Here is a 24,651-nt window from a genome sequence, read left to right as displayed (position 1 = left end):
CACTCACCTTGAAGCGGGTCTATTGGTCTATGGATAATAACTTAATCCTAACTCAAAACAAAATACATGATTCGCCGCAGAAATAGGCGGAATTATTGTATCTTATTCACTAATTTGTACTTTTGTTATATCATTGAATAATATTTATCCATCAATAAAAACCTTATTTAAGTAATTTAATTTCGAAAAGAAGAAAGTGATAGTCAGAGCAACTATATTGAAACATAGAACATTGTTTAGATAAATAAATATATAAACGTAAAGAATGTACGTACGATCTTAATCACCTACAAAATAAAATGTACAGGCTTCATGACAAAAATTATAAAGACAAACACTATTAATTAGGAACCATTATACAATTATAATGGTTCCTAATACTTCCTACTACTACTAAAATATATCGATTCACTCATAATATTGTAAAAAAACAAAAAGAAGATTTTCACTTTAAGACAGAAAATTGAAGTATCAATGTTATTCTTATTGAGACTTCAACTAGTGGCTGTACCGTCTTGCAGAAAGCAATACAGCTTCGCGGCAGAATCAGGAGCACGATGATGCCTACCCAAGCGGGCTCACAAAACGGCCCACCCTGACCGGAAAATTCAAAATATCTTCCGAAAAAGATGTCTTCTTTTAAATCTGGATTGATGAGATTTTATGATAAAGGTACTATTTTATTATTTAACTAAAAAGTGTTTCAAGTTAAAAGCATTAGACAGGTGCGCAACAAGGGCGTATGTCGTTTCGCGTGTTAGTCACTACTTTGCTCTTTAGTTACAACTAAAAAACAAAGCAGCAAAATTGTGATCGTTTACCCTCGTTTTTGAACACATTACTTATTATTTATGTTCCGACAATCACGCAATTTTCGGGCGTAACAACCTTCTGAAAATGTTTTTAATTATCTATTTTCAGCGTTAGTTAATTTATCGATTTATTATACATATAATAAATATTACATAGCAAGAAATAATTATGTTCACCATAACCATTCCATTTGTACATAATTTTCCTATTACTCTGTACTATGTCTTTTTTTCTGTGTGTACATAAATAAATAAAAAAACCATTCATAGCTAAATGCTTTAAGGTGTGAAGTCTTTTATTCATTGCAAGATAAAGATTTGAAATCGCAGCTATTCTTACTGTAACATGTACATACATATTAGTATTACATATCAGAATCCCATACATAATAAAATATCACACACAGCCATTCTTAGGCGGTTCTCTTAAACACATTACGAATTGAAAATCTCTCTTTTACTTGAATTCTGTAGATAAACATCCTCATGACCTACATACGCTATTCCATTATTGTTTCATTAAAAATGTACGTGAAAAATAAAAGGAAAATGAATTTTACTACATAGAAATACCTTCTAGCTACACAGGTACCTACTATTAGGTAATTTCATATGAAAGTAGCGTTTTTTCGTACTGACCACTTTGATCTGAAATATCTCCTCTTTGGTTAAGAATTCCAAATTCAAATTTATAAATTCATTTATTTGGTACATGTGAGTTTTGAAAGCAGTCATTCATTTGTTTTTTCCTCATTATTTTTTCTATGGCATCGCTTATTACCACACAATGGAAAACATGAAATATCGGTATATTTACGAGTACGACTTCTACCGTGTCATCAGTGTTGCAGAAACGGCTCGAAGGATTACTGATGTGTAGCGCGCTGGTGTCGCAAAAATAGCACGACACGTTTTTTGTTTCAACGTCTTCGTTCTGGAAATTTCGACCTTCAGAACCAACCCCGTGAACGGCCGGAGACCAAAATGGAAAATGAAGAACTAAAGACTATTGTGGAAGCGGATCCATCACAAAGCACTTCAGAGATAGCTGCAGCCTTCGGAGTAGATGATAAAACTGCATTAATCCACTTGAAGCAAATCGGGAAAGTAAAAAAACTTGAACGATGGGTACCTCATGAAATGAGTGAATTGAACTTGCAAAAACACGCGTCGACTGCTGTCTTACTTTGCTCAAAAAACTTGCATACGCCCCGTCATGACCTATGCAAGTGTAGTGTTCGCTCACGCGGCCCGCATACACTTAAAATCCTTTCAAATCATTCAATCCCGTTTTTGCAGGATAGCCGTCGGAGCCCCGTGGTTCGTCAGGAACGTCGACCGCCATGACGACCTGGACTTAGAGTCCATCAGTAAGTATCTTCAGTCGGCGTCCATGCGCCACTTCGATAAAGCGGCACGACACGAGAACCCTCTCATCGTGGCCGCCGGTAACTACATTCCCGATCCTGCGGACAGAATGGAAAGCAGTCGACGTCGCCCAAAACACGTCATCTCGGATCCTCCCGATCCACTAACGGTGCTTTTAGGTACTTCAAGCACCGGTCACCGTTCTCGTCGAACCCGTCGCTTGCGACGAAGGGCTCGACGAGTAAATTAACTCTCAGACACAGCCCACTGAGTTTCTCGCCGGATCTTCTCAGTGGGTCGCGTTTCCGATCCGGTGGTAGATTCTGCGAAGCACGACTCTTGCTAGGGTTCGTGTTAGCAACATCGTCAGGTTTGAGCCCCGTGAGCTCACCTACTAAAGTTAGGGTTACGCTGAAATAGCCGCTAGGGCTATCAGCTTAGGTAGGAAAAAAAAAAAAAAAAAAAAAAAAAACTTTGCTCAACCGTCTCAATAATGAAGGGATTTTAAATCGTATCATCTCTTGTGATGAAAAGTGAATACTGTACGATAATCGGAAGCGCTCGTCGCAATGGTTGAACCCTGGAGACCCAGCCAAATCCTATCCTAAACGAAAATTGACTCAGAAAAAGTTACTAGTGAGTGTTTAGTGGACTAGCGCCGGTGTAGTTCACTCCAGTTTTCTAAAATCCGGCCAAACGATTACGGCAGGTATCTATTGGCAGCAACTGCAAAACATGAAGGAAGAACTAGCTGCTAAACAACCGAGATTGCTCAATCGCCCTAGGCCACTGCTGCTTCACGACAACGCAAGACCACACACTGCACAACCAATAACCACTAATTGAGATGAGCTACAATTGGAATGTCTGCGACATCCACCGTACTCCTCGGATCTTGCTCCAACAGATTACCATTTTTTCCGGAATTTGGACAACAAGGAAAAAAATTCAATTCCGATGTGGCAATCCAAACTGCCTTCAAAGAATTTATTGATTCTCGCCTGCATGGTTTTTTTAGTAAAGGGATCAATGAACCACCTATGAGATGGCAAAAGTGCATAGATAACAACTGTGCATACTTTGATTAATTAAATATATTTTACAAAAAAAAAACAGATTTTATATTCCGCCCGTACAAAACGCCAGTTTCATATACCTAATTTTTTTAGGATAGGCATTGCTTATATTTGGATGCAATAATTTATAAACTTTAAACGTTAAAACAGATTAGACTGTTAAAATCGATAGTTTATTCGGTATATTTGTATATGTATTGGTAATAAAATATTATTACCCATCTATTTTTTTTTTTTTTTTTTATTGCCTTTGTAGGCAGACGAGCATACGGCCCACCTGATGGTGAGTGGTTACCGTTGCCCATGGACTTCAGCAATGCCAGGGGCAGAACCAAGCCGCTGCCTACCGCTAAATTATTATTATACCTATGTATTACACACAAAATACACACATACATATAAAATAAACTATTAAATAAAGATTGACTTCATTATTTACACTTTCTTCTGTAGTAGGTAGAATGTGTATTCTGACAAAAAAATCCAGGGTTTATAAAGTAATTTTTAAAAATACCTATTATTTTTATGTAACATAGAGCGAAGTTTTGGAAAATGACTTGTCAAAATAAAGAATAAACCTAAATGTGTTCATATTTTTCTAAAAGCACTGGTCAGCAGTATTCACGTTGGCAACTGTCAAAACTTCCGGTCAGCAAGGAAGTATTGGCATATTGATAAAAATCGAGCAAGACTTATGTTTGGTTTTGTGTTTTCGATGTCGATGCGCCGTAAAATTTGCACAATTGTACACAAAATAACCCACAAAGGTTCTTTAAAATGAGATTATCATTCGATAAGGCTTCAGGTAGACCGTTAAGCTCCGTTTATATTCATCCTTATAACTTGATTAAGAAATGGCTAAGAAATTATGGCTGAGAAATTGTTCGTCGTACATTTTTTTGTTGAAGTTTGAACTTCAGCTTTGTAAATACTTCATGAGTACCTTTTCTTTTCCATCAATGGTGGTTACTGTTTACTAATGTTTGTATTACTTTTCATAAATCGAAACGATAAATATTTTGTATACGGAGCTTTTGGATACGGGGTTAATTAAAACTATTGTACAGCTTTAAGCAAAAAATAAATTAAATGTTCATCAATTTCATTATTTTAAGAAACCTTTAGATGATCAAAGAACGGGAATAGGCCCAGTAAAAAAAATGAAATGTTAAAATAAAAACAAAAATTATTATACCTTTGCCATAGCTCGAACATCCATGGGCAAATAATCGCGAAAAGCGACGCGGCGCCGCCGGCGGGACGTCATCTCGTCCGCCCGCCGGTCCCGGCCCGCGGTCTACGTCAGCACACCCGCCCGCCCTAACCGACAACTCGCTACTGAGTACTGAACAATACTGAACTTACTCAACTCTGCGTCCTCCTTGTTTGACATTACGGGATTTTACGAAGCCCCTGGTGCAAATAAATCCCGGAAATATTTGAAATTTACGCAACCATTTGACAGTTGCCGTAATATTGTATTGTTGACCCGCAAAGGTTACACGTGTCTGTAATGGTTCCGACATGTTGGGCTAAATCTATTGTAATTGAATGCGAGACAATTGTATGTCGCTCGGAAATATTACTGTCATTTTAAAAAAAAACCTTCGCTACCAAAGACAACTGTTTTGATACATGAAATACTGCTTTAAAATTAAATTTGTAATAGAATCCTATAAGCTTAGTGGACCCCCCCCCCCCCCTCCCTACCCACAACTCAGCCGATTAGAATGCCGCTCCCACATAGCTGACTCACTGTTTTCGTAAAACACAAATTGTTCAATTTAAAATAATTAACTATAAAATAAAAAGCAAAAATGAGATTTTTTTAATTCTGCAATTTGTCGCCTACGAATTGTACCAGAACCTTAATTTCATGATAGAGAAAGATGATAAGTGATTAGTTTTAACTTCGTAATGATGGCTTAAGCATAATTAAAAACATATAGATCCACAATAACGATCATCTTTCAAGGTTCAAGGGAAATCTACACATGTGACAATGATTTTTTATTTCGCAATATAATAGCTTTGAGCAATATTACCGCGCTTTAATTTAATAAAATCACTGCTATTAATTAAATTGCCAAAATGAGTTTAACAACCTAATTTCCCCCGTCTGTCGCGAGTTGATTTTAGTTCATTTTCATCACAATATGGCCGCCTGCATTACGATAGATTATATAAATACCCTTAAAATCGTGGTAATACTTGGAGACGCTCAGTTTATAGCAAAGGAACGACAAATAAAAGCAGAAGGTGAGATTTAGTAAAGCAAACAACAAGGGCTTCCAAAATAATGTCATGAAGACCACGACAGACATAAATGAATATATAACTGAGAAGTATAACAATGCTCTAAGACGGCTTGAATGGAAAATTAATCGAGTCTATATCTAAATATAGTTAACATTACCGACAACAAATGATTTTTTTCGAGCCAAGTTTCCGGCGTATGGGTTTTCCTTATCTTTGTGTCGTATCAGAATGTTCTTTGGCCGAGTTCTCCCTATCATCTTCAGGGAAAAGCCTGAACTAACTATATTGGAATGAGTCCCTGACTACTAAATAAGAAGCAAAGCAAGACGATATTGCTTGTAAAATTGGTTGTCATGACATAATTCGACATCTTGCCGAATCTTGGCATCTTGAATCCGAGAGTTTTGCTAAATTCATTAATTTATTTATAAACACTCATAATAATGTGAACCAAGCATTTCTGGGCCACAAACCTTCGTGAAAACTCAATATCCGAATATTTGAGTTTAACAAAAATATAATTAAGTTTACTGTATCCACAACGAAGGGTCCGAAGGGCAATTTCCTGCGAGTGGAGTGACATTCAAAAATAAATTGTCTTTGTAATATTGTCATATCTGGCTCTCTGCCTATCCTTTAGAAATGGAATGAGCAAGTTAATTAAAATAGTTTAACTGCTCGTACCGGCCTATATTTTCCGCTCAATGCCTACTTGTTTAGCGGTTACAGAATGGACATCAAAACGCAAAAGTCATCGATCAAGAAAGTGAGTTCCGTGATCATGGTTCAAGACCCATCCTAATGGGTTGAGACTTCGACCTATCGAAGTCTCAATTATATCTACATATATATATAAAAATGAATTGCTGTTCGTTAGTCTCGCTAAAACTCGGAACGGCTGGACCGATTTGGCTGATTTTGTCTTGAATTATTTGTGGAAGTCCAGAGAAGGTTTAAAAACTAGATAAATATGAAAATGCTCGGAATGAAATAAAAATAACAATTTTGTTTTTCTTGGATGTGTCCCCCGTCGGACGGATTCCTTTTGTTTGTTTTAAGTTTATTTTATGCTAAAGTTTAGGTCTTTTATTTATCGATTGAGGCACTACGAAGTCTGCCGGGTCAGCTAGTCGTAAATAAAAAATTACTGATACAAGCCCATATAAGTTCATAATACGATTTATCAGCAGTACTGTAATCTGCGCTATAGGTTCCACAAGAACTCTCTGAAGATGTTTTTGAAATACCAGTCAACCAAAGATAATTCTTTAATATTACTAGAGACCGCCTTCATCGACAATGCATTATTTTTCTAACGTATCCTTCCGTGCTGCAATTAACTTCCAAGGTGTTTTCCATGTGCTCTAATATGTACTTCTTGATACCAAGTTTGAAGGTTGGTCAATAGTGGCCAGTTTTTTGGCCTTTTTTTGAGACTTTTTGGCGGGAACGCGAGGAGTGAAGTTGTGTGATTTGTTTTATTTTGTTTATTTAGTGTATCTTCAGGTTTAAATGTATAATAAAGGTTGTTTGTTAACTGTATAATATCTGTGAAAGTGCACAAATGTGGAAAAATGTAACAAAGTCACTGAACGTAACTTCTCCGGATCCGGCAAAAAGTCCACTGAATAATCTCAGTAAATGACCACCATTTTACTGGGATTATGTTTCATCCCATATCGTCTCATTTCATTTCATTAATTTCATCCCAGTTGATAATGTCTCAAATTAATCATCTTCATTTCATTTCACACCATATTATCATTTTTTCAAAAAAATAAAAATATAAATTAAAATAAAACACGACTTAAAGGTCTTAGTTACCAGGTCACAAAATCCCTTAAAATATTGGGCATTAATGTTCACGATCGATGGAACCACTCACCATCACGCGGGCAGTATACCTGCCTGCTGTTGCAGATAAAAAATTGGAAATAAATAATGAAAAGCGTGAAGTTAAAAAATAATCAAGGCGATGGAGTAACGCAAAGTCGCCGTGGCCCTAAGCATGTCTTATCGGATCCTCCTGATCCACTTTCGGTGGTTTTAGGCATTTCAAGCACCGGTCACAGTTCTCGTCGAACTGGAACGAAGAGTTCGACGTACCTCTTGTGAGTCCGCGCGGGTAGGTACCACCACCCTGCCTATTTCTGCCGTGAAGCAGTAATGCGTTTCGGCTTGAAGGGTAGAGCAGCCGTTGTAACTATAATTGAGACCTTAGAGCTTATATATTCAGATGGGTGGCGCATTTACGTTGTAGATGTCTATGGGCTCCAGTTACCACTTAACACCAGGTGGGCTGTGAGCTCGTCCACCCATCTAAGCAATAAAAAAAAAACCTACACACAACTCATTGAGTTGTTCGCCGAATCTTCTCAGTTGGTAGCGGTTCCGATCCGGTGGTTGATTCAGCGAAGCACTGCTCTTGCTAGAGCTAGCAAATTCCCTCAGGTTGAGCCCCGTGAGCTCACCTATCTAGCAGCACGTAATTGGAATACCCCGTTAGTAGAATACCAACGATTAGGAGAAAAAATAAAAAATTAACCACAACGTATGAACGACGGGAAAATAGTGTTTATTTAACGAGTGAAAAAGGATAAAACATTGTCTTTGCGTGTTTTGCTCTACATTTGTTTATTTTTTATATTTGTTTTACTTATCTAAAAAAATAATTTATTAAAACTGAAGAATTCAAAAATGAAACTGGGCTCGTCCGGGATTTGAACCCGGGACCTCTCGCACCCGAAGCGAGAATCATACCCCTAGACCAACGAGCCATTGAACAGTGGAGCTAAAATTACAAACTAAATTTATACGCTTGTAGTAATGACGTCATTTTTAAATAGTTAAAATACCGAGTAATGTTTTTTTTTATTAGAGAATTTAGTATTGTTAGTTCATTTTCCATTTAGTAATAAGCGCTTAACAGAACCGCTAAGCACCACATTCTCAGTATGATCTCCGACTGAGATCCAAGGTTTAAGTCTCCATAAATAACTTTATCATAGCTGGGAGAAGTCATTGCGATAGAAATAGATGAAATGCTCGCATCCCAGAGGTTTCAAAACACTCCCTATCGTCAGTTTCAAGCTAGGAGGGCAGTTAGTCAGAAAATACAAATAAAAATACTGTTACGGACGAAAGATGTCATACTAATAAAATTTCTAGTAATAGACGGAGATAATAATATATAACAAATATTTTTAAACGGAGTGCCATACACTCATTAGAAGATCAACTGTTGAATGCAAAGAATGTTTTATAAAAAGTTTCCGAAAAAATCAGAACTATTTTATCAAAACATTTGCACGCATTTGAAAGAAAATATTAAACAAATCTATTCTATACTAGAAGAGTTGAATACAATATAATTGGCCGCTATTACCGAATTCGAAACACAAATGCCAATATTCTCCGCAAACCACTTTACGTAATGAAATTATAAATGTACTCAAACATAATTTTGCCAGATTTACCCAACCATTGTTATATTGTACTGGAAATAACGGCCATAATCGTGAGCGGTGTTATTTCTATTCGCTAGCCGTTTTCAAATCATGCAAAAAGTAGCGAAGATATAAGTAATACAGTGGAAATGCCGAGGTGCCACTCCGACTAAAGCTACTTATTTCGTTTGAAAATTTAAGTAATAATGTGTTCGATGTTATCTGTGATGATAGATAGATGTAAAAACCAAAGCGAAACTGAGAAAATGTATTATAAGCTCTTGAAAATCGTCAGGTCAACACTATTTCGGCTAATAGAAAGAGTGAATTAGCCTGCGATGAGTTTGGCGAGTGACACCTTGGACACCGCTATATAGAAGGCATATAGAAATGAATGTGGTTGACAGTAAATTCGATATGTGTAGAAGGTAATTCTGGCAAAATCACCTCGTGCGGTGGCTCCAAGTCGTCGTCCTGAGGTGCGTCTGCCGCCCGCCACGTGCGCCCGCTCCTGGCCCACACACATACAACGCTCACTGTTTGTATACAACGCTATTAACCGTTCCAGAAACATTGTACACACTACAAAGGTTTTAGCTGATAATACCGAAGATATTACCACAAATACGGGATAATATCTTTGTACAAGAATAATTAAATAAAACTTCAACATTAGTACTCCTTTTTGCGAGAAAAAATTAATAATTAAATACTAAAAATTATTTGATTGATCCTAATGACTGAATGGTATCGTTACTGCTGGTTAGACGTAGATTACGCTCCGAGTTAACTGGTGATAAATTTTAAATAACCCTTGCGGATACAGGACAGCGGCTATAAATCTGCCCGTGACAATAAACGTGAACATTTACATCGCTATAAAACAATCGATTCTAATACTGTATAAAAGTGAAGTTTGGCTCCACGCCAATGAGATGTTCTCTTAGTGATAGAGGCGAATGAGAGGGTCGTGGAAAGATGCAGGTAATTCTTATTTGAAGTGTAAAAGAGCTGACAAAAGATGACGCTCAACAAGAACTCGGTTTTGCATTGAAGATTTAATGGCACTTTAGGATTTAAGGGCCTTCATAAAGGCTTTAGCGCCGTTAGGGGATTTACGTATGCCTCGTTGATTACGAGAACCGCGTTCACACTCGTCCCTAGAGAACTAAAATGTTTTATTTTTATTTTGTGTCGCAGATGCGGTAATTGTATAATACCTAAATGAATTTAAAGTTATATTATTCAATCAAGTTTCTGAATTGCGGTGAATTATTCACCTGTAATTATCATGCGGCGGCAAGCCCAATCCGGAATCCTCGGATGGAGAACGGTGATCGGCCACGAGAGGAGCCTCCACCGCTACTTCCTACAAACAACAACTTCTACGCTTATCTGGTGCTTTTATTCTTATGAATTTGATCAATATTGTGAACGATCTTGTTACGTTTATTATAGATCAATAACTTTTATATTACACCATCCATGAAGTCCGCTATAAGGGATGTGAAATGAATGAATTTCGAATAACAACCACAGACACTATCATAAACATTAATACATTTAAGAAATACTGAATTCTTAACATCGACAACAGATCTCAAATTAAAAACATAAAGGCGATATAATGTCTACTATTGAAAGCGCTCAAACTATAGACAAGAACTAGACATGCCGTATATAGAGAAGGAACGTTTAATATGTGTGAGCCCTTACCGGGTCGTGCAATTCGTGCATCGTCGATGATGGCAGCATGTTGTGACGCTCGCTGCCACGCTAGAAACAACAGTAACCGTCAGTGTCGTCATGTCAATAGACATGACATTTGAGGTGCCTAAATGAATCATTGTAGTAATTTCGTTCAATAGTCACTTGTTTTTTATAATTCAGTGGCCTTTTAGGGCATTTCAGTTTTTCTTAATATCAATAAAATGGCGGGAAATTGCTGAAGCATCAACTTGACTATTGTATTATTGTTTGAAAAAAATGCTCATTTATATTTAAATAAAATAAATAAAGAGTTCCATTGATGTTTATACTGTATGAATGGGGGAATGTAAACAAACTGATCCCGAAAACGGAGATGAAGTTAGGTTTTTTATTAAAGTTCCAAAATCACGGTTGAAACATTGGACTAAAATCAATTGGCGCAGGGAATTCAGTCAGGTGTAACGTCAGCTTTATCCACATTAAATAATAAAATTATAAAAAACGTGAAGTATTTAATACTAGCATGCTACTTTACTACTAACCTATTAGGTACTACTTTACCACTGGACATTATTTCGTACAATTCGTTTTCGGTTTCGGGAATGATCATTTCGCACTGTATAAAGTTTCCCTTTACATTCTGATCGAATACCTCATTCAGTAAAGCACAGTCACAAAATTAGTTAATATAATTTGCCTACGTATTTCTAACATACTAACGACACTATATAGGAATAAGCCTCCTTCAGAAGAAAGAAAGCCCTACAAGCGAACAAAATGTCGTCAACTCTTTGATCTCAAATTCTCAATGGACATAATGAGATAAAAGAAAGCTTTTGACGTTCCTCACGAGTGATTCACTTCAACCCTCTTACATAAGTATGCGGAAATAGGCCTGTCGTTATCTTGAACAGACTGCGGCATCTTTGAGAACACATATAATGTCTTACACATGTCATTGTGTAATAATTAGAATGAAAAACAAAAATTTTCGATTTGAATTTAATATACCGTAGGCGAAAGTTAAAAATTTAATCAATAGATGTCTTTATTTTTTGACGCTGTAGAATAGACGAGTTTCCGACCTGCCCGATGGTAAGTAGTTACCGAAACATAATGTAACGATAACCACCTTCAATGGGGGATTTACACTAGGGGCAGTCGGGGCAAGTGCCCAGGGCGGCAATTTTTTTAGGACGGCAAAATATTGAAATTGAAAAAACGTTTTTTGTCTTATCAAGATTGCTCAATATAATTAATTAATTCTATTTATTAACAAAAATTTTTTTAATTGATAATTCAATTCAACCATTGTTTGTGAATTATATTTGGCACTTTTGGTAAAAAATTATAATCAAAATGATTTGATCAATTTATTTCCTTGGAGATTTAAAATAATAATAGATTTTTCTATTTTCTGGAATTAAAGAAATTTAATTTTATAATAAAGTTTCTGCAATAAATTAGTTATTGATTTTTTTTTAAGTAAAATATATAAACTATAAGTCTAAGTAAAATTCCAGTATTGGGGTGGATCTTTCTCCGGTGCCCAGGAGCGGTATTAAGTTTAAATCCGACCCTGATCACCTTGATCCATTAGTCTGTCAGAAGTACTGTGTCAGCAATTGTCCAACACTTTAAAATGAAAGATGAAACTACAGGAAATTCAATACCCTAATTGTGGTAGCCAGGATTACGACATTACTCTGTCACCCGAAACAATCATCGTAAATGTTTCATTACCCATTGTTCCGAAATGTTTAGTTCAAACGTTTTGTTTATATAAGCGTAAACCTCTTAAAAGAAAATTGAAATTTAACGTATATTTAATCAGACAGAATTAGTTCGAATTTTACTTTCAAGTTCTTAAAAAAATTATCTCATATAAATGTAATAGCAAATGACAATGCTCGAATAGTAGAGTTGAATAAATAATAATGAATAAAAATAGAAAAGGCTCAACGTCTGTCCACAACCTGCCTACAAAGAATATTTTGGTCATGTTGCACGCAGGGATACCAGCAATTTGGAACGCTTTGTGGCGACCGGTAAAATAGAGGGAAAAGGCCTAGGGGTAGAGGTCCCAAACGATGGTCGGACCAAATAGCGGAGGAACTGAGAGTATCTGTCAGCGACGCACTCCACCAAGCTACAAAACGGGATCAATGGAGACAGCTAATTGACGGAATCGGACGGAGTCACGATCCTCAGCAGTCAGGGACCGATCGGAGAGAGAGAGAGAGAGAGAGCTGAATAAAATGTTCCGGCATGCGTTTTACAATTTTATCATAATTCTCAAAACTTTTCAAATCTAATATCCTAATACAGTGATGGTTAAAGTGATAATTAAAATCATATGCGTTTGTTAATTCATTTAGGTTCATAAGTGTATTCGTAGGTTTTTCAAATCTAATACGACAAATCCTCTATTAGTTTAAGTAATGCACCTTCAGATGGTAGTCGCCAGATTCGTCGCCTTTTCTATAAACAAGCTCATCGAAGCGTGGTCTGTCTTCCGGCACCATAAACTCTCGGATCTCGGTAAGTAAAGTATACTGCAACAAAGTTATATTATTTATTCTGTAATACGAAGGATATTTTTAACTTTTAAGTTTTAAGTTTTTTTTTCTTTCTTCTTTTGTCAGTTTATTAAAAATTTCATTAGATTAAGAGAGCTGTGGTTGAGATAATGAACACAACAGTAATTCATTTTATTTGCAGCACTATAAAGTGAATTAATAAAAAATTTGCGATTTACGTCAAATATTCAATTATCAATTTTCGCTAAGTTTGGTAAGTACCTCATGGATAACAGTATAACCAGGCAGATCCAAGCCACTGCTTATTATGCACATATCGATCACAGGTGGGCTAGTGTTTTTTAATTTAATAAGAATGTAATGTAAAATGTAATAATAAATATAAATTTAATGACATAATAAAATACCCTTGCATTGTAATTTACCTTCTGCGGCGTATCTAAGAGATCTCTTAGTACTGTAAGGAATGAGTCGGGGTTGAGTCTTCTTGCAGCATATTCTTCCATATAGTACGCGAGTGCAGGCAGATCGCTCTGCGGTATGAGAGACCGGGCCTTTTGTTCCACAGCCACGGAAGCTGCCCCTCTTCTTTTGCCCCAGCCGCTTATCCTATGAATTCACGACAAATAATCTCATGATACAAATTAACTACGAACAATTATGACAACTCCAATAATTCCTAAAACCCAGTTTTTTTAATTTTTATATTGGATTGTTGAACGAGCTCACAGCCCACCTGGTGTTAAGTGGTTACTGGAGCCTATAGACATCTACAACGTAAAGGCGGTACCCACCTTAAGATATAAGTTCTAAGGTATAGTTCTAAGTTCTAAGGTATAGTTACAACGTGCGTTTCCAAAGTTCCTAGTCGACAGTGCGTTTCCAAAGATCTTTTTTGCCACGTACCATCCGGCTTTGGAATGAACACCCTCCACGGTGTTTTTCGAGCGCTATGACATGTCCTTCTTCAAACGAGGCTTGCGGAGAATACTTTATGGTAGGCAATGGCTTGGCTCTGCCCCTAGCATTGCTGACATCCATGAGCGAAGGTGACCACTTACCATAAGGTGAGCCGTATGCTCGTCTACCTACAAAGGCAATTGAAAAAAAAATAAAAAAATACAACGGCTGCCCCACCCTTCAAACCGAAACGCATTACTGCTTCACGGCAGAAATAGGCAGGGTGGTGGTACCTACCCGCGCGGACGAGAGTAGAGGTCCCTCTTGAGAAAGAGGGACCTCTACCACCAATAAAAACAACAGTTTTGTATAACAATGAATTATTTTATGAGTTTTCATTCACCTGGGATTTGGATCTCGTTCACCGTACGCTGTACACGCGTGCGGAACTTTCCCGACATCTCGCACAAGCAGAGACATGCGCTTGTGATACTTGAGCTGGGCCACCGCCTCGTCGTGGGTCACATCCACGAATGATTGCCCGTTAACTTCTAATATCTGATCGCCGACCTGATGCAGAAGTAAAATCCAAAGAAAAAACGTTAATCTAATTTTTTATTTATTAATACTTACATCAATTATTCACAACACAGTTTTTATGCTTCTACCTTTCAAATTTAATTAGAACACTTTTCTGAAAAACAAATTCCAGGTGTGTAAACATTTTTTTTGAGTTAAGTAAAGCATATCTTTCATGATTTTAATGTACGAAAAGGTACTCTTTGGCTTTATTGAAAAATGTTTAAAAAGTTTTATTTTAATGTAAAAGTGTTGTTCCTCTAATAAATGCTGTTCCTGACTAATTTTGTACTGTTTATTTTTCCTACATATTCCCTATCCTACATCCACCCTAAGAGGTTATTCAAGCTACACTGTGACTGTTAGGTGCGTTCAAGGGGCTCAACCTGAGAGAGTTTGTAAACACTGATCCTAGCAAGAGCAGTGCTTCGCAGAATCTGCCACCGGATCGGAATCGCGACCCACTGAGAAAATCTGCCATGAAACTCAGTGGGTGGTGTCTATGGGGTTTGTACTGTAAGTACTAGTGTAAGTTTCAAACAAATGTGCATTAAAGTGGAATGAGCTTGGTGAACATTTAAATTTTATTATCCACATCTCTATTGAAAAACTCTTGCACTAAGTATTCGTGTTTATTTTATAGTATGAGTAATATAAATTTCCATTAGGATCGAATTTAGTCGAAACTAGTAAACTTAGTTAACTCTAAAAAAAATGATAAAGTTAAATTCATAAAGTAAAATGATGGCACTTGCATTTTGAATAAATGAATTTACAGGCATTTTTATTTGTAGGCAGCAGCTTGGCTCTGCCCCTGGCATTGCTGAAGTCCATGGGCGACGGTAACCACTCACCATCAGGTGGGCCGTATGCTCGTCTGCCTACAAGAGCAATAAAAAAAAAGCTAATAGTATTATTTATGAAATGTCGTAGCCGGCCAGCTAAATTTTCACAGAAAATAAACGAGCAATTTACGGTGCTTATGGGGCAGAAATAAGTGAGTACTCAATTGGGAGCCAGTTCAAACAAGCAAGTGCTACTTTACTACCAAGTTCCGCTGCACTCGTAATTCGCTTTCTGCAATAATTTTTAAATGAGTTATAAATTGTAGTTGAATGTATTCCGAAACTTTGAACTTAATCAAAATTGGTATGGTCTAAGTTATTCGTTAATAAATAGGTAAATACTTTATTATACTTAAAGATCAGTGTTTTTAGTAATTATTATAATATTTCCTAATTTTATCAAAATATATTAGCATCTTTGTACTAATTGTTTTGCACCTTAAGAACTTTCGATACAAGTGCTGAAAATTATTTATTGTGCTAGTTTACACATGTGCGAATTTACAAATTGTATGTTTCGACATATCTCACAAAGACAAATTATATTTTAACTAAATAACTACGTCCTCAAGAAACCTTACGTTCGATATTGTAGTAAACAAAAAATACGACGCACGTAGGAAATATAAAAGTAATTGATCGTAAAGACAGGATGAAAAAATTTCGTCAGAGTTATTTGGACCTTCAATTTATGTACCATTAAATGATATATGCCGTATTTTACTGACGGTATCTATCAACGAAACAGACATTTGTTTGACTTTAATTTTTTATTGTTATTGTTGCATTGTTAATGTCATATGTTGGATCCGTAATAGCTGTACACCTTTGTTCTCATAATTTTAATAACACAATTACGAGACAATTTTTCGACCATTGTTTTTTATTTCCTTAGAATTCAGACGAGGATACAGCTAACATGATGAGAGTGCTAGCTTAATTGTGGTGTTGTTGTCAAAATTATAAATCATGTATATTGTCAGACTTGGGTCGATAGTAATAGACGACTACTAATTTACGCCACAAAAATAAAATATATTCGGATTTTGATAACGTAGCCACTTCTGTGTGTGTGATTAAATCATTTATGCCAGATATTTGAAAGTGTCATTAAAGTTTAATTTAGTTTGAATAACTCGTCGAAATAAAATACCATGAGACCAGCTCTGTCTGCAACTGAATCCTTGTCAACTCCAGTAATGTAGATGCCGAGATTGTACTCCAGTCCGCCTCGGATCATTAGTCCCAGCGATTGCCCTGGCTCTATACATAAATCCACCTAAAAAGATAACGAAGATTTCAGCGTTCAAGTAAAGAAAAAAATTTCGAAAATTTTCTAGAAAACAATTAGGTGCACATTTATATACATACGTATTGTACTAAGTTTATTAGCTTAAAAAAAGGCGATGTGTCAGTAAAACCAAAGGTGTGTACTTATGTGTGTTTGAATTACTTTGAGAGTTTAAATTTGCATCCATTTTTTATTATTACAATTATCCGACATTTCAAATTTGCGTTTTTTTAACCGATCATTTTTTAATGTATCGTTTGCTTTAGCTCTCGAAACATTTATTTTTAAGTGGTTAAGAACTCTCTATAAATCAGAATGATAATGTCATCACACATCTTGAAACATAAGGTCGAACGTTCAATTGTATTGCCTCACAGCTGCCTCGGCTTTCAAATTTTAACTTCTTCATGGCAGAAATTAGTAGGATGATATAATGTATCATTGTTAAATGAAAAACTTGTAATTACATTTATTAGCTCTGAATAATCATTAAATTGTTGACTATTAACCGAAGTGAAAATACCTATATAAGTATTGAACATCATATCGGTTTTTTTAACTCTTACTTAAGCATTTCCGCGTCTTGTCTCATTACTTTATACATATAACTGCCTCAATTGTTCTGTCTGACGAACGGAATAGCCTTTTTACAATCCAACTGAAACTTCAATCGAACGATGTGTTAAAATAGAGCATGCTGCGCTCTTGTAGCTGAGAGTTCGTAGACTACCTTTGATGCTACCTGATGCTAAGTAGCTACCAGGACCCATAGACATCAAATGCCGCCACTCATCTCGAGACATGAGCTCTCATTCTCAGTTCTTCAACAACAATTCATACCGGAACCCATTACTGATGCGTGGGCAGGAATAGGTAGGCTGGCGATACCTATTCGTGCAGGCTTACCTTCATTCATAAAAAATATGGTTGTGTAACGGTCATGATTTTAGTTCAATCTATATTAAAGAAAATGACTACTGGCGATTTCCTACCACCACAAAAAAATAAGTATCATAAAAGCCACTAACGACATTTGAAGAGTAGCTGACATTATCGTCGATGACCACATTCATTTAACGCATCTCACATTCATCTCAACACGTTCATGGTGAGTGACGAAGTTCATATCCGCATATAAATATTTCGGCGTACAAGATATTAGAGCCTTTTAGGCTTATATCCTAGGATTAATAATAAAATAATGACATATGAATATAGTTTTATCTTCCCTTTGACACAAAAATACATGCATTTATTCTGTATTTTTTTTATATTTTGTTATTGCTTCGTTGGGTGGACGAGCTCACGACCCACGTGTTAAGTGGTTACCGGAGGCCATAGACATCTACAACGTAAATGCCGTCACCCACCTTGAGACCTGAGTTCTAAGTATCCGTTTTTACAGTAACGACGGCCCTGCCCTTCAAACCGAAACGCATTACTGCTTTACGGCAGAAATAGGCAGGGTGGTGGTACCTATCTGTGCGGACTCACAAGATGTTCTACCGCCATTAAAGGAAGTAGGAAGTGAGAACGGTAGTATAATACTACTATTGAATCTGATAGGAATTATTATGTAAAAATTCCTATCGTTTATGGAATATATACATTTGTATGTATATTTTTTGAAGTTATACTTCTTTAGGCGCGTTATGAAAAATTGATGAGAGTGAAATTTTACGATGCGCGCGCACCGTGACACAAAATTAACAGAATGAAGTTGCCCACTAAATCGCTCATTACAATACGACCGACGTAACTTGGCGAGTCTGAATATAGCCGCAGGTGAACTTTCCGAACCGTACCGAGAATTACCGAATTTATACGATGTCAAGAAAAGGGATGTCCAATATGCGTGTTTGAGGATGTTGCTTAATCGATTTTTTTTCAAATTGATTAAAATTTCAATAAAAAAATAAATAAATTCATTATAATTTCATAAATTCATATTCAATATTCAATAAATAAATTTAATAAAAATAAAGTATAACTTCTTACGCGCGTACATAAGTACACGCACCCTTTTTTTATAAACATTATACCTAATCGAGCACACTGTTAACGTGATGGTAGGTGGGTATCGTAACTCGTGGATCCGCTTAGATGTTTTCAGTGCAGGTCTAGTCCTTATGTTTATATACTATAATGTTTATTTTTTGACTACTAAGTTGGAGTTCATTAATATTTTCTTACCCTTCTCACTGAACGGTCTTTACTCGCAGATCGCGGGGGTCGGAGTGGAGGCGGAGAGGCAGGTCGTCCGTACCGGTCCATCCAGGAGCAGGAGGCCCGCCCAACCAGAGCACCCGCCGTTCGCACCGTCATCGTCAACTGACGACACGACTTAAGCATCTGTTTAACAATACGCGCATAATTAAAAAAACTACTTTACTTATTTAGCAATAAAGCTAAATAAGTTCATCTGCCTAGAAAAATACAATTACGAATAAAATTTATCATCATAAATCATCACATATTTTCGTTTGAAGAAGCAAATCTCGTCCAAATATAGACTTGATAAATTGCAAACAGAGCTAATGCTCTGAATAACAAACATCACAACGGGATGATCGATACAATGTTCATCAATCACAGCGCGTCGAAGGCCGACAAATCACTCGAAGGAATTTAATCCGAATACATAAATTGAACAATCGGTCTTCGAAAATTTAATTTCCAACCCGTTGTCGAACTTTCATTATGACTTCAACTTAAGCTTAATGTGCTTCAAATACCAAAGTTCAAACGACCCCGTAAAGGGTGGTTTATTTTCGTAATGGAAACTTTTCCAAGTACTTTTTAAGAATATCATCACGTTTTGTAGAGGTACCGTACGCCTCCAGAGTTTTCTACAAATATTGCACGGATATCTCACGACACCGACTATCCATTGCTTTTCCAGGATGAAACCGGTGCGATTTCCTCAGGGACACAATGAGAATACCGTATTTTTCGTAAACATTTTAGAAACGCGAATAATTCATCTCCTTTTATGTTATACGTAAATTTCTTTTATCTTAAATAAAACTTAATATAAGAGCAACAAATTTGGTATGACATAATATGAAGATCATATCGTTTATGAAAATTTGGTATATGAGTCGTCTATTATCAAAGGTGGCAATCTGTGCATTTGGACAAAAATTTTTTATTGATATGTCAATACAGATTTATTTGAATATAATCGTCTCCTTCAAAGAATACGGTTCAAAACCTGCATTAAATAAAGGTTAATAGTTAGCCTGTTATTTATCTAAGATGTCGTTCCGAAGAGTTTTGTGATTGCCAATGGAATACAAAGTCAATAATTCGTTTTTCTGATTTACCAATCATTGTCCAAAAGTCAGATTGCCGCCTTTGATAATAGTCGACTCATATCAAGTTGCATGTATTTAAAGCAGCTACGATTTTCCATTGCCGAGCCGGTCACCAGATACTAATACTAATAAAACAACATTATCTAAAAATATCTTATACCTATATATGTTATAGATTATACCTATATGTACATATGTATATATAATCTGAATCCTGGAAACAGCTCCATCAATTTTTATAAAATTTAGTATAAAATGGATTTCGGGGGCGATAAATCGATCTAGCTACTTTCTTCTAGTTTTATTCGTGTTTTCAATAATCAACTTTATCGATAATCAACTTTATGACCCTTCCCGACATCTATTGGCGAATAATAATACTATTTTTCATAATTGAGAGCAACTAACTGCTTTAAAGACACAATAACACTAAAGCTATTTCAGCAGATGGCGTTGTTAAGCCACCCGAAGCCAATAAGTGTTTGGTTTAAGGTTAGACCAAGAAAATGAATTGTTTATTTATATTATTTGTATCTTTTTAACTCCCGTGTTCACTTAAAAATGCCTAAACGATCTTGGAATATTATAGGAATTGGAATATATATATAAATTCTAAAAAACACAACTTATCAAAAAAAAAAACGGTCATCGTCTAGTCATGCTTTAATTACGATTAAATAATCATCCAATTAACACTTTTAGGGAACGGGATTTAAATTTTAAATCATTAACATTTTATTAACACCAAATATGTAGAACGCATTTCGCTATACATAGCTTCATGGTTATCCATGTTATGTATTTAATTGTTATGCTACGGGCAACGGATAATCTATGGTTGACTCTTTACCCGAAGTGATGTTCCAAGTGTAATTAAGTAACTCTCAAATATTAAGTGTATAATCTACGGAAGTAACAAAATTAGCTAAATTTACGCGAAAATACTCAAAAATACAAATCGTTCTGTTTCTTGTTATTGAGTCTTCTCTTTAATTACCATAAAAGGAAAATAACACAATTCCATTTCAATGCATCACTGTCATTCTTACCGACGTATGTTTTAAACCGGAAGTCCGCAAACTCCTTAAGGTCCGCCACCCTTCTTGAACATAGAGCCGAATTTCCAATTATAATTCAATAATAGCATCATAGTTAGTGAAATGCATGATTATGCGACGGAAACCGGTAAGATGTGGTACATGTGTACCTGTGTGGACTTACAACATATCCTACCAGCAAAATTAATTTTTTTTGATATGGTTCTGTATTGTATTGCGTCTTTATATAGCGTAATAAGATTTTGTTTGTCTTTCATTCTTCTAAATTTATTACAACAAACACGCTGCCATAATACTATATGTAGTAATTTTTTTGCCCTCACAAGGTTTTGTGAAGTTTTAAGATTACATACAGATTCGTGTTTACATACACCAAGATAATATACGATAGGGGGAACGGCAAGATCGGGCGTTCTGATTACGTCAAGTTCGTCTTGTAAGAAATTCTTTTCGCTAAAACTCTAACCCCTATATCGCAAAATAATATATAGTACCATGTATTATACATATATCAAACGGTTTATTTTGGCGACCCTATCCTTATACTGGCAAGTTTTATTTTCTTACAAAACGAGTCTTACGTTTTGTCGTAGCTTCTATTCTGATATTTTTGCCAAATTCTTTTTTCAAGATTTTCGACTTGAAACTATCACTATTCAAGCTTATACCAGACTTCTTCTGTTTCATGAAAGCTATATAACCATCTTTTCATTGTAAATATATGTATTTATAAATACATTCTGAAACACAGTAATATGACAACCTTAACATTTAGTTTTTATATTACAAGAATGTCTAGAAAAAATGCTGACTAAAAGTTCGAGTAAATGTCAGGAAGAAGCCTCGTAAATCAAGCGGTATCGCCGGATACCTGCGCCGGAAGAACAAAATGGTCAAGCCCCGAAAAATGGCCAAGTACATAGTTCGTACCTGTATTTTACTTTTAAAATACACAATCAAGTGAAAACACTTAAATTTAAAACAGCTAAAAATTTCACTGTTTCTTGAATCATAAAATAATATTTAATTTTATTTTATTATTTATTTTATCTACTTGTATTGACTTCTTGTCTTGGTACTCTGTCAAAATAAACCTCAAATACTTCATTTAACGACAGTTTAATAACTTAGTAGTTATTGAGAACACTGATACATTAACCTATAAATGCGAAAATCGAAATTAATCGATGATTTTGAAATATGGAGAAAAACTTTGATATTAAAGAGCTACCGTAGCCCATAGACATCTCACCATTTTGAGATATGAGGTCGAAGACTCAATTGGCAGGAAAGTGCTACCTAGTCGTGCAGGTCTATAATATGCCCCAAACCAGTAAATTACCTTTACCTATTCTTATGTAACTACTTACTACAAAAATAGATTTTCCTCACGTGTTCAAGTGTCATATTAAAGTTCCATACTTCCGCAATGCCTATTTTATGTCGAACATTCCGGCTAAATAACACAGTGAATGAACAAACGCGTTCGATGAAAATATGAAAATTCGCTATACCGGATATCCAGAAATAGGGCGGCGACCTTCTGAGAATTTGGCCTGGTGAAATTCGAACACATAAAATATACTGATAGCTCGCCCTTCGCAATATCCGTCTAAGATGGTTTGATTGGTAAAAGTATTGAAAAATCTAAAGCTTATTATAGTTCCAAATATGAGCTTATTCTCCTTATTGTTGCATGATGAAGTTATATTGATGTTTATAATAGGGGTTAAAGTATGAAAAAGCCGTTTTATTGTAATAGGTACTTCAAATTGGCATAGAACCTCCATGGCTTGAGATTTTTGAGTGAAACTTTTTTCAAATGGTACCCATGATGTTCTTCTTTTAAAAAATGTGCCACATTTGATTATCGACTTTCAGTTGTTTTTTTATTCAGCTTATACAAAAAAGATGGATACTTCAAAATATCGAGTAATTTTTTAATACGAGATCCGACGCGGAACTAACGCTGCAGAAACAGCTCGCAATATCAATGTTGAGTTTGGAAAAGTGATTGCTAATAAACGCATCGTGCAATTTTGGCGCTTTCGTAATGGAAATTTTGATTTGAAGAACGAATCACGTGGAAGATGAAATTGAAAGAGATGGTGGAAGCCGATCCGAGCTAAACTACCCAGGAATTAGCGGCATTGCTTAACGTTACCTTACCAACAATATCGACTCATTTGCGTCAAATCGATAAAATAAAAAAATATGAATAATGGGTACCTCATGATTTGACTGATTTGCAGAAAGAAACGTGTGTTGAAACTTGTGTTGCCTTATTGAATCGATGCAGATATGAAGGAATACATATTGCATCGAATTGTGACACGTGATGAAAAGGGGATTCTTTACGATAACCGTTAGCGCAAATTACAATGGCTGACCCCAGGTCAAACGCCGCAACAGTGTCCTAAAGCAAAGCTTACCAGACTACCAAGAAAAGGTAATGGTAACTGTTTGGTGGTCTTATTCACTATAGCTTTCTCCGATCTGGTCAAGCAATAACAGCAGATGTTTACTGTGCCGAACTCCGAACAATGATAGCAAAACTTGCAGTGAAACAGCCCCAACTCGTGAATCGATCTTCACCATTGTTGCTCCATGATAACGCGAGACCTCATACAGCACGAGAAACCGTTTTTACTCTACAGGAACTGCAATTAGAAACTATTCGTCACCCTCCGTATTCGCCAGACCTTGCTCCAACGGACTACGACTTTTTCCTGAATTGGACAATTTTCTACGTGAAAAAAGTTTTCGTCCCAGGAGCCAGTACAGAATGCTTTCATATGGTGTGTAGACTCTAGATCATCAAAGTTCTATCGCAAAGGCATAGATGAGCTTCTTATTAAATGGCAGCAATGTATAGATAACAAATAATGAATGATTATCGTATTATTTAAAATTTAATTTAGTTTCATTCCGGTGATTATGGTCACAATATCAAGTTGAAATGATAAAATTATTGTTTTGTCTTTAATATGTGTGTAAAGAAAAACCTTTATTATTTAAAAAACTATGGTTTTCAAAAACCATAGTAGGTTTCAGACTTCAGTGTCAAAACATTCAAAAACGATTTTTCTTCAGTGTCATTCAGTGACATGTAGTGACGTCTGTCATTTCAGTAAAAGGAGAGTTCAGTTTTGTATATTTTATTAATACTGTTTAATTTTTAATATTAATTTTAAAACAGATTAACGGCTTTAAATATTTTTTTCTTATTATGTCACAGAAAACATAATTAAGTTTTTTATTGTTTATTCATTCTGAAATACACCATATCATTATTATATGTGTACAAATTTTCAAGTTAGCCGGACATCTTGAAAATTACGTTAAAATATTCTGTTGCGCAGATAAATAGATATAAGCTACATGAAGTATTAATGAAGCTAGCGCTGTTTTTCTATTCAAATGGAACGATAGAAATAAATTGGATTGGTT

At 35.7% G+C, this 24,651-nt stretch overlaps 1 protein-coding gene and 1 non-coding gene across 7 annotated transcripts in view; both read right to left on the bottom strand.

Moving 5' to 3' along the window:
- Positions 1-24,651, bottom strand: part of LOC101740884 (whirlin) — a 100,412-nt gene that overhangs the window by 39,046 nt on the left and 36,715 nt on the right. For 5 of the 6 annotated variants that reach the window (XR_009973001.1, XM_038021923.2, XM_062668283.1 and 2 more), the window contains exons 7-14: positions 19,020-19,178; positions 16,689-16,814; positions 14,515-14,681; positions 13,637-13,820; positions 13,119-13,226; positions 10,678-10,737; positions 10,242-10,330; positions 9,409-9,472 (exon numbers count right to left, since the gene is read on the bottom strand). Coding sequence is in view for 5 of the 6 variants with exons in the window: in XM_038021923.2 (XP_037877851.1) it covers positions 9,409-9,472; positions 10,242-10,330; positions 10,678-10,737; positions 13,119-13,226; positions 13,637-13,820; positions 14,515-14,681; positions 16,689-16,814; positions 19,020-19,178 (957 nt within the window). In the remaining variant the exon portion in view is untranslated. The remainder of the gene's footprint in view (positions 1-9,408; positions 9,473-10,241; positions 10,331-10,677; positions 10,738-13,118; positions 13,227-13,636; positions 13,821-14,514; positions 14,682-16,688; positions 16,815-19,019; positions 19,179-24,651) is intronic. The other variant, XM_062668285.1, reaches the window with a different exon arrangement.
- Positions 8,221-8,292, bottom strand: TRNAP-CGG (transfer RNA proline (anticodon CGG)). Its single transcript has one exon. It is a non-coding gene; the product is annotated as a tRNA-Pro (tRNA).

This window comes from Bombyx mori, chromosome 4, assembly GCF_030269925.1.
Source record: "Bombyx mori chromosome 4, ASM3026992v2".
Lineage (NCBI taxonomy): Eukaryota > Metazoa > Arthropoda > Insecta > Lepidoptera > Bombycidae > Bombyx > Bombyx mori.
This window is presented reverse-complemented; position numbering and strand designations above follow the sequence as displayed.